General features: G+C 41.2%; 1 protein-coding gene across 1 annotated transcript in view; it reads right to left on the reverse strand.

Moving 5' to 3' along the window:
* Window positions 1-44: 44 nt before the first annotated feature.
* Window positions 45-12,059, reverse strand: part of si:dkey-219c3.2 (transcription initiation factor TFIID subunit 4) — a 51,911-nt gene continuing 39,896 nt past the window's right edge. The window contains exon 15 of the mRNA XM_053631182.1: window positions 45-3,916. Coding sequence (XP_053487157.1) covers window positions 3,755-3,916 — 162 coding nt within the window. The 3' untranslated portion in view covers window positions 45-3,754. The remainder of the gene's footprint in view (window positions 3,917-12,059) is intronic.

A 12,059-nucleotide genomic window follows, 5' to 3' on the forward strand; every position in this document is an offset into this window, starting at 1 on the left:
ACTTCAAATGACATCAGATTTCATGATTTAATACAAAAAAATAAAAAAAATCTGAGACAACATGAAGCAGTAATGCTTGTTAGTAGAGAAGAAATACTACAGATTTGAGATTTTAACATTGAGAGATCACCAAAATAAACCCTGATCTCTGGATGGAATTCGTTTCTCCCCATTAATCAGAGTGATACTAGCCAATAGTGGGCATCTTGTATGCAGAAGAGGGCGGTTAGTGCTCTCCTTCGCCCTTTACACAGAGCATGAGCAGCAATTTTGAAAAGATGTGCTGGCTTCATGTATATTTGAGGAAGCACATGCTAGCCCTCACCCTCCCTGATTCATGGGAAGAACTAGTGTGTGGGAATTAGCAATGGTACAAAGTTAGATTACAAATGTTAACTATCCATAGAGAAACCTCCATGTTGAATCTCTAACTAGCTGCCCCAAAACTCTGAGTATCTGAGATTATTTACATCATTACAGTCATTACTGAGACAAATCAGATTTGCTTTTTTTTTTCCTTCTTCTTTTGCCGTGTCAGAACTCATAATTATTAATGATTAATACATAAATCATATTTGTCAAGTTTGCTAGAATGTCTCCAACGGCTTTTCTAAAGCCCGGAACATGATGACCTGCCGTATCGGTTCATTTTGATCAGGTGGCTCCAAATTTGTCACCTCAATTTCCCTCTCTCAGCTTCGTGTAATCAAATGAACAACATGCTATATGGCAAGACAACAGATCCAAAGATACTCTGGAGACACAACTGCCTCTACATTCTCTAAGACTTTCTCCCGATGAAGGCAGCTTTAGGTGGATTACTTCATTCACTAAATGAACACACGTCTGTGAGGCACGTCGTCTAGTTCTACCACAGCAGTACAGGGATTAGTGTGCAGCTCAAGGCTTCTTCAGGGCTCCGGAGGAGGAAAAAGAAAAAAAAAAAAAAATACACAGGTCAGAGAGAAGCCAACCTCTTCTTCCAAACAACCCCCTCCCAGGAGTCTAGGTCACTTTCCCACAATCCATTTAGTCAGCCAAACCTCCCCAAGCCAAAAAAGGGCCAGTCACGATGTGGGGGAGAATAAACACGAAAGGTTACTTATGTGGCAGGAAAACACCGGATGATGCTTAATGCGTTGTAAAAGTACACATTTAATAGGCCGAGTGTTTTTCAGGACGTTCTCTACACAAGCGGATGGCAGGGGCAAAGGTCACAGAAATGCCAACACACTCTACACGATCACACGCTGAGTGTTAGCGTAGAAAGACAGAATGAACTGCCGAGACCGGGGAGCTTGTTATTCTTTGTTATTCTTCAAACTGTTCCATCTCTGCTATCGTGTGGGATGTTTTGGCGGCTTGATGAGGCCCTTTAGCAAATACACAAAATAAATCTTTTATTCCAGCCTTTATTCCAACCACAGCCTCGGAAGCGGATCTCTGATCTCACACTCGGACTTTCAACTGCGTGGAAACTAAATTCTATTTAAGTGCTGTTCTAATCGATGTTGTGTCAAAATGTATAATTACAGTAAGGTGGAAATTTATGTTCATTATTTAAATAAAATCCATTTTTAATTAATGGATAATCATTGTAGTGTTGCAGGCATGTGTTCCTTATCCTTTTGTAATTGCTGTTGGAGAAAAACTAAACAAAACAGATTTGAATAAATTGTTGATTTTTTCCGCCCCTAATTTAATATCAAAAAAGCACTGATTTTTAACATTCGTCTATCAGAAAGAAGGCGGGTTTACATCAGATTAACTTAAGCTTACTATCCTTCTGAGGACCTTTTATGCAGCTAATTACCTTTTGAATATGTACATTGTTTAAAAAAAAAAAAAGAATAAAAGAAGCTGTTTTTCCTCATGGAGACCAATCAAATGTTCCAGGTCAAAACTGTCAGATATTACTTTACTCGTGGGCACATTTGGCCCCCACCACGATATAAAACCATGCCCACACAGACACACACCCCTGAAAGTGTGCTGGCAGATCATCATGCAAATGAGATCTTGCTGGAAGCGCGAGTTCAGTTGAGCGAGGTGTGATAGCGGGGAACGTTGGCACGATCCACAAAGGGACGAAAAAACAAATTTACAGGAACAAAATGGGAGTGGAAAACACACTGTTCAGGAAAAAAAAACTAAAATCGGTGATGGAAAAAAAAATGTGCCTCTCCTTCGTGTCCTGTAGAAAGAGTTAGGAGATATGAAATGGCATTTTATGAAACACTCGAACATGTAAGTAAGCAACTTTATTCTTTTTACAAAATAGTACAAATTTTATAGAGATGAACAGTTTTTTTTTCCAAACCAGCCAAACATTTAAAAATCGTTAAATTTACCAAAAAATAGAGAGTTTACAATAGATATATGGTCTTTGTAGACAATACAACATACAAATAATCAAAAGCCCCGACCCTCTCACCAGAAACACTCGGCTCGTCTGAGCTCCGTCGTGTGCAGGTACAGAATTCGATACAGCAGAGGACCGAGCACAATTTGAGGCCATGTTCATCTGAACGGTTTACGGTTCGTGAAGGCAGAGACAAGGCTAATAAAAACTTCCTGTCCACTACGTGTCCTGCTGGGGGTCTTAAAACTGCACTCAAATTGTTCCAAGAGAAAATCAAAAGCAGTGAAATGGTGGAGTTATCTACATGGCCTTATAACTCATATCTGATCAATAATATGAAATTTAAAATTCCAGTGCAAGGCTGATTCAAAGAGATCAAATCGTAATCATCTGCTATGGTGAGATCTTAATCTACAGTTTATTTGAGGAGGGAAACATGTAAGGGGACGGGGGGGCGGGGGGGACATTTTCATGCATCATCTTTTTTGGATGAATTTATGGCAGCCTTCTCAGTACAGATGGCATCATGCCACTTCCTACACCATAATTCTTCACAGCACATTTAACTATCACCTCCCCATTCTTCCCACCACACACACACACACACACACACACACACACACACACACACACACACACACACACACACACACAGGAGCGTGAGAAAATACTGTCTCTGAATTACAAAACGGCATGTGACAGGATGAAGGACAGCACAGATCCTTCATTTGCATAATTTCACTGAAACAAAATCCAGATCTAAACAAACCATGTATGTACTGGAGGTATAAAAGTCATAAGTTATTAAAATATTTAAGAATTTGTTAGACTGTTAAAAAAAAAAAATCCCCAAAAACTATACATTCACACTTCCAGTGTCCATATTGCAAATGAGGCATTTAAGTTAAAAACTGAGCTTCGAGTCCCATCACGCTTGATACCACCAAGGGAAAGTTTTCCTTGAATGTAAAATCAAAACAGATTCAAATATTTCACAAAAAAAAAAAGGAAGTAAAAATGAGTTTTTCTCCTATATGCTGGCTCCCATACCAAACGCCCAGACGGCATTAAATGGTAACAGGATATAAATGCTGCTTTTAACCCACAACTTTCTCTTTCTTCATGGCTTTCATTCACTTCCTGAATATATAGGTTTGTTTGGAGCATGAAAACCTCATACATTCCTCTTAAAGCAAAGACAGGATCTCACTGATTATGTCCCAGCTTTGCCTGAAGGCACAAAGAAAGACGCATGAGGCATGGGAAGAAAAAGACCTTGCAAATCAAACGATGGCGAGAGGAAGGGCGTTCAAGCGCAGAGACGGACCACCGTGCACACCCTGCGCACAGGAAGAGGACACACGGAGGCGCAGTTCCAGCCTGGACCGGGTTCTACTTGAGCAGAGCCTTGTAGAGCAGCAGTGAGCGGGCCGTGGAACGCTCCTGCTCCAGGCAGAAGATCAAGTCCCTGAGGTTGACTCGCGTGATCCGCTGCCTCACCTGCCGAGTGGAGGACGAGGAGGCGCCGGCCGAGCCTGAAGAGCTTCCAGACACCTAGAACATAATGAGACCATGCACAGAAACAATTACTGCATAGAACATACACAATGGTTCACTCTTTTATGATGCATATATTTCACAGGAAGCTCCAAGTTCACGAAGTCTCTGATCCAGCACAAAGCAAGCATCAAAAGCGGACTGGGTCTCAACTACACTCTGAGTTCAGGGATATCAAAGCAACATTCAATGCAGTACTAGAGGTTTACTGTGAGAGGAGGAAAAAGGTACAAGATGTCATAGTAGCATGTTATTTTAATCACTGGATGTGTCATAAGTGTTACTGGGTATGTTATTAACATGGCAAGAATGGATGATAATAGATTGTGCCTTAACTGAAAATAAAAAACAACTGAATTTACTACTGTCTGGCATCCACCCAATCAGCCTGAGTACATCACACTCCTCAATATAATTGTACACATAACGCAGTGATTTTATTTAATACATTTCCTCGTCCCCCTTTGAAATGAATTACTACCTGCGTCACCGATCGGTAGTGTAAGAAATGTTTAGTCACACTGAATATCTGTGATCAGAAAATATTAGTGTAAGATTGACAAGAAAATATACTACAGCAGACTATCACTGCACTACTACCGAATACTGCTACCCTTATTCCCTAGATATGAGCTAGCTAGTCCCCCGCCCTTCAAAAAGAAATACTGACTGTGACTCAAGGGATGAATAATGATAATTAGATTTGACCAATCAATGCTCAACAGATTTTCTCAACAGATGTGTCACTGTTAATGAACCTAACTCAGCATGTGTAGTTCGTTATGGATCACCTAGCGTACATATAAATCCTGTATACATGCACTATATGGCCAAAAGATTGTGCACACCTAACCATAACACTCGTGCTTTTGACACACCCCATTCCAGATTTAGTCTCCTGTTACAGTTATAATAACCCCCACTCGTATGGGAAGGGTTTCCACTAGATTTTGGAGCATGGCTGTAGGGATTTGTGCATTAGTCAGGTCAGGCAGTGACTTTGGGCAAGGAGGCCCGGAGTGCAGTCGGCCTTCAAGTTCATCTCAAAGGTGTTCAGTGAAGATGAGGTCAGGGCTCTGTGTAGGCCACTCGAGTTTATCCACTACAAACTTCTCAAACCATGTCTTCACAGAGCTCGCTTTGTGCACAGGGGCATTGTCATGCTAGAACATGTTTGGGCTTCTTAGTTGCAGTGAAGGGAAACTGTAACGCTACAGCATACAAACCATCCTACTTCTAACATTGTGGCAACAGTTGGCAAAGGCTCAGATATGGATGTGATGATCAGGTGTCCACATACTTTTGGCCATATAGTGTATAAATCCTGCTAGAAGATTTTTCTAGCTGTGAAGCGCACTGTTATTCTACTAGATCGGTTTCATTAATCATTTCATTCAAGATTTTAGATGGACCAGAATGATGAGGTCATGACGACAGCAGTGAAAGACTATTATTTCAGTACCAGATTTTGACCAAGATTTTCATCCCAAACCTTTCCAAGATGAAACAGCTTTAAGCAGGCCTACAGTGGACTTTTTAGTTTGCCCACTTTAAAGCGGGCCAGCTGAGGCTTGTGTGTGTGTCTAAGTGTGTAAATGTATGACCACACCTATAAAATGAGACTGCCCTGGGCTACAGAGCCATACCTGTGCCTGCAGCCTAACAGCCATTAGTAGACTCCAAACAATACAAAACAGAATAGGAAAGAACAAGGATAGGAAAACACCTGGTCCTCAAACTACACATCATCAGAACAAGTGACACTGGTCAACACCCAAATCTAAAGGAGTATGATATTACTGAAACATGGTGGGTGGCATAAATGTGTTTTTGTCTGCTTGTTGTAATATTACTTGGGTAATTCGGGGCATTAGAAGACAGATTTTCCGTGGTATGAAATTAAACAAAAGCAGTAGGTCAGGAGAGAAAGCGAGAAGAGAGCGAGAGAGAGCGAGAGAGAACGAGAAAGAGAGAGAGAGCGAGAAAGAGAGAGAGAGCGCGAGAGAGAGCACGAGAGAGAGAGAGAGAGAGAGAGAGAGAGAGAGGTGCCAGACAGCCTCTGGGCACACAACACACACCACACCCTACAGGAACACCCTACAGCAATGAGGGTTCTAATACACACCCAAACACTCCCCAAATTCCCATGAAGTCTCTCTTGACACGAATCATAATCTCTGATGTGTTTATTCAGGCAAGTTAGTGCGTGGTCTTGGGAGCGCATCTGTTCTGGCAAAATTACTCCATTATTTGAGGACAGGCAAGACTCATTTCTATGAAAAGGCTTAGGGTTGGATGTTGTGCTTGGCCTGTTTGGCTTCTACTTACAGACAACACACACACAGACTCAGTGGGGCCTGGACTATTATCTTATCAGTCTTTAGTGGTTGGACTTTTGAATAAACACACCTAGACCAGAGTGTCTCGCAAGAAAAACTTATGCAACAAACATTTACCAGATTGTGATTTTCTTTTTACATTTGGGTATTTGGTTGAGACTAGACGAGTGTAGCCAGACAGGAATACTGAAGGATGCAACAAAAATACCACATGTGGGAGGTTTTTGTTTTTATGTGGGTGTGAGGGAGATGTCAGATACATTAGATACAAAAAAACAACAAAAAAAGTGTCTCATCTTTAGTAACTGCCTGGTCAGGGTTGTGGTGGTTCAAATGAGAATACAAGTTTGTTTATATTTTGGAACTTGAACCAAATAAATTTGTTAAATTACATCACAGGCAGGTACAAACAACAACAACTCAAGTGGGATAAAAACTAAATAATAATAATTAAAAAAAAGAAGTCATCCAGTTGAGAATCCTTATGAACACGAGTGATGCAGCTGAAGTTATGGAATTGTCAGAGTCAGAATTCACAGACCATTGTTTTCCTGTTCCAGTGTTGTCCGGTCTTTTGTATTTCTGTTTAAAAATTCTGGTTTAAGCCGCACTCACTTCGAGTTGCAATACAGATGCAGATACAAATATTTGAGAACTAAACAGATACAGATGGTACTTATACCCCAAGAAGTGTCCAGACATTCTTCTGGGTGAGAGACGAGAGGGGTGAGGGAAAAATGGGGCTAAAATGGTACAACGGTGAGAGTTTCTACAAAGGATAACTTGTGTACATGTGAAGATGCCATCATTAAAATATCATCCTCATTACACAAACCCCACATGCAAAGTGAGCCCAACACTATCGTTTAGTTAGCACTGAAAACTGTTTCAAACACTGAAAGGTTGTAAGATGGTGTTTCACAGTTAACATGTGTGGGTGAACATGCTGGAGGCATTTCGCCACCATCCTACCACTTCGCTCAGAACGGGCTTGTTAAGCTTGCATAAATGTGTTAAGATGTGGATGAATACATTACCAATGTGAGCATTTCTACACCCCGGGCAGTAACTGAAAACTCCAGTGTTTTTCTCTCCTCTCTTATTTTGCTACATTAACTATAAAGCTCAACATGTGGAGGATTTCAGGTAACCATCACTGGGAAAAGAGTAAACAGTACTATCTTGAGCAAAGTAACAAAAATTGGTCCAGATGGTTGATTACAAGTGACTCGAGGATTGAAAATAGAGCACAGTTCAGTCTAGGGGTGTAACACAGTGCTGCTATAAGCCCCATAGTGCTTCAAACATCCGTAGTTGTATTAGAAGTGCGTGTGGCCTAAACCAGAATTAAATATGAACCGTATCGATACATCCATGGAAACACTGGAAAGCATTGTGGGGGGAGGGGGGTTAGACAGGCGGAAATGCCAGTGAATTCTAGCTCTGACAGTTCCCCAACCTCAGCTGCAAAAATTTAATTGATTCTATTTCTCAAAATATAAACAAACTAATAGCTGAACTTAAACCATGACCCTGACCAGGCAGTTACTAAGGATGAATAAAAGAACACTGTAAATGCATTGCACAGGTCTTTCTTTGTTCCCAAAGTTTTAAAATCAGACTCGTCACCAGCAGTAATGTACACTATATGGCCAAAAGTTTGTGGACACCTGACCATCACTCTTGTGCTTTTTGAACATCCCATTCTAAATTTAGGCCCCCTTTTGCTGTTATTATAACTTCCACTGTTCAGGGAAGGCTTTCCACTAGATTTTGGAAAGCCTTCAGCTACAAGAGCATTAGTGAAGTCAGGCACTGATGTTGAATGAGGAGGTCTGGTGTGTAGTCAGTGTTCCAGTTCATCCCATAAGTGTTCAGTAGGGTTGAGGTCAAGGCTCTGTGGAGGACACTCGAGTTCTTCCACTCCAACCATGGCAAACCATGTCTCCATGGAGCTTGCATCATGCACAGGAGCATTGTCATGCTGGAACAGGTTTGGGCCTCTTAGTTCCAGTAAAGAAAAACTGTAAAGCCACAGCATACCAAGATATTCTATACAACTGTGTGCTTCCAACATTGTGGCAACGGTTTGGGGAAGAATCACATGTGTATGTGTGTGTGTGAGAAGGTGAGGTGTCCACAAACATTGGGCCATATAATGTATTTGTACATTCCTAGTCCCTTTCCAAAGTCATTCATAGCAGCACAAATGAAGCCATAGCACCTTATTACTGTAAACAACTTTGAGGTATGGGCTGAAAAGGCTAAGGAGAGTCCACTAAAGAGAAAGTGCCATGAACACAGCCCTGGACCAATACACACTGAAGTGAGACCAGTCTGAGGTCAATAAGAACATAACCCCAGCCCCCTTTAAGGTTAAATGGAAGTGGAATATGAAGAAACTGGTGAAAGCTGGCAGAGACGGACACGACCATTTGTTCGAGACACAATCCTGGCTCACGGTTTGGTTTGTTGCTCTAACCATGGATCCGATCTGTAAACTAGTTGACACAAGGACTAATTAAAACGTCTTGCTTAAGGCTGGAGGATTTTCTAATTAGTGCAGTATTGACAAAGCTGTAGTTCCCTGGCTTGTAGCCAGAGCCGAGAGGCTGTGCTGTAGAACTGAGGATGAAAGTCAGGCCTCCAGCTCAATGACAGACACCGAGCTCTGAGCACGGAGTGGTGTTTGGACATACAAAGAAGAAATGTACAAATCACTTTAACATTCAAATAGAGGACGTGGACAATATCTCATAACGTATGAGGCAGTTGAGCAAATCCTATTTCACATGCAGACGGGAATCTAACGGCAATTAACCATGTGTGAACGCAAATCAGAAGTAAGATCACAGGAAGACTGACGTGGCATCTCGTGAGTGAACGGAACATTGGCACGAACGCCACTGTGTGGCCAAGTGCTTACTTGGCACTATTCATCAGTTCATTACTACTCAGCTCATGTAGTAGCATATTTGCTTAACGCTCTGGATAAGGGCATCTGCTAAATGCTGAAAGTGTAAATATTTCAATGCCACTTGGCATATTTGCTTGGTAACCGCTGTAGAATACTGAAGATTTCGAGTGACTACTAAACTGGGTGATGAGCAATAAAACCAAGGCTACGTTCACATCACAGTGACACAAAGCCAAGTCTACCATCCCCTAGACCATTTTTTTTTTCCAGGGCCATGTGGAAACAATTCCGATCTTTTCTAATCACTTCTGGGCCGTCTTCATATGTGGTTCTAGATTGGATAAAATGTACTAAAAAAGTCACCATACGACATGAATGAGAATGGTAAAATTGGAATTTGTGGGGGTTTTTTTTCTACCAACGATCATGCACAATAATGAGTATATTCTGTGGAAGAAATGGGAGATTGGTGATTTACTTGATGTTTGGGGAATCGTGGCATTTCCTGGGTCTTAAAGACAGATATGGGTCAGTTGTGATTATGAATGTGTACTATCAACATAGACTGATCCAATCTGAGCAAAAAAAGAAAAAAAGAAAAAAAAAAAGAAAAAACACACACACACAAAAAAAGGGGATTTGGGCAAAGAAGCCTATAGCCTAAAACACAACAACAGACACACAGTATCATTGCTAATCACATGCTTTTTCCTCTTATGCAAGCTCAACAGCGCTAATAAAACCTCAGGCCAGAGCTGCTGCAGCGATCGTCACAGCCGACTGTTTATCAAACCCAGAGGTCAGAGAAGGTAAAAGTGAGAGGATAAAACATGCAGGGTGACTCATGCAGTATTCGGCTGTGGGAGTCGAGTCGAGCATCTCCCCCAGACTTCAAAAAAAAAAAAAAAAAAATGGCAGATTAATCAGAATGAACCAACACTTCTGAATCCACCATTTTTTATAGTGCAACAATCACTGCCTCCACATGGACTTGAAAGGAAGACGTTTGCTTGTTCTCTACAACTATATGATTACAGCTTTTCTGTTTAAGTCTGTAAATAGTCAGACCCTTTTAGAAGAACCTTAGCTCTCTCTCTGGCTTTTCTGTCTTTTTCAGCACAAAAAGCTTGGCTGCTGGAGGCTGAGCCTCGAGGTGAAAACACACTCCGGCTCCATCTGCAACTCAAACAGCTTTCCCACTCTATGTTCACTAAAGTAAGTGTGCGTGTGCTCGGTACACGGCTGTAGGCTATGCAGTCGGCTCCAGGGCCACACTGTACACAAAAGGAAAGACAGACAGAGATAGTACAACACAAAAGCATCCACTCAGACATTTGTATTTTAGAAAATGAAGAATAAATTCCCTATCAATCGTTGGGAAAAAAAAAAAAAAAAACAAGTTTTGAGAAATAAAACAAAAGCATACAGGATTCAGGACAAACCAGGCAGTGAGTGCTTAGCTTAATTTCTGATGTTTAAAATAGATTGATGCAAGCGATCTTCATGTCGGCCTTTAGCAAAACCACGAGCGCTAATCACGTCTCCATTTCAATGAAGAAGCAGCATATGCTATAAAACCAGCACAAGAAGCTGGAATATTAGTCAGGCAGGCTGAAATGTAGCCAAATGCCCCCTGGTGCAGTCTCTCTCTCTCTCTCTCTCTCTCACACACACACACACCCTGAGGATTGTGGGGGTAATATCAGATGGAATCATTTACACAACTGCCCATAGTGGCGACACCTCAATCATGCTTTACCAGAAACAAAAGATCCAAAAATGCAGTCGTTATCATTCTTAACAACACGTTAACTAGCTTCTTCATTCAACCGTCAACAAATAAAGCATGAAGCCTTAAAGCCTCGTGTCTCTAAACAAGAGGAGGATTTGGCTTAAAGGAAAAATCCACCCTGAACTACTTGCATGTTGATTTTTATAGTTAAATGTATTCGTAAAGTTTTATTTTGAAATTCTGAGTTGACTTTAGTTCTTTCATCGACATGTTGGTCTGTTTTCACTTTGATGAATGGTTTCTTATACATTACCCATAATGCCGTTCGACTAACCACTATTAGTGGTGCCAGTGGGATTTCAGTCCTTGCTTTAGATCTCCAGCGAAAGACAGTGCTGCAGCAGCACTTTACTCCTGAAGTCTGAAATCATGAGAAATGCATGTGCACTATTTCTGTGCCATTTCAATGCGATCTCGTCTCCCAAGCTGAGAAAAAGAGGAAAAATGGGTCTGCCTTTTCCAGCCGTGAATATTTTGTATGGTTTTTGCATCGTATTGCTGCGATGCACTCTGGAACGTTGAATCCAGCGTTCGTTGTCTCCACTACTTCCATTTCTGAGTTCTCGTTAATATGACTTTAAATGTAGCTGGAAAATGGCGAGTAAGAAAAATCTGATTTTGGTATGTTTGAAAAGGTGTTCTCCTGTTAAATGCAATCAAACCTGAACTAGCAATATTGCCTTGTGCCAGTAGTGTAACATACAACCGCAAACATTTTGTGGAGGAAAAAACGAAAACGCAGCACCAACCAACAAATTAACACCAGAATCGCAAAATACATCAGGAATAGATGAATATAAACCCGCTTAATGTGTTTCAGGGCGGAGTCAGTCTAGCAAAGGTCTAAAAGGTCTCAAATCTGGGTCAAGACATGTGGAGTTTGTCTTCTTCATGAAGTAAGTGCGAGTTGTTCAATGTTCAAACAGATGACTATGATGAGCCGTAAGAGTAAAAGTGTAAAAAAAAAAAGCAGAGCAGTGAGAGCGTGCAGCAAAGAAACAGAAAGAGATTGAGAGAGAGTTTGAGAGCGTGAGATGGGAAGGAAGAGAGTGAAGTGCTAGTGTGCGACTTGGATTTAATATTTTATAAAAT

This window comes from Ictalurus furcatus, chromosome 8 (assembly GCF_023375685.1).
Source record: "Ictalurus furcatus strain D&B chromosome 8, Billie_1.0, whole genome shotgun sequence".
Classification (NCBI taxonomy): domain Eukaryota; kingdom Metazoa; phylum Chordata; class Actinopteri; order Siluriformes; family Ictaluridae; genus Ictalurus; species Ictalurus furcatus.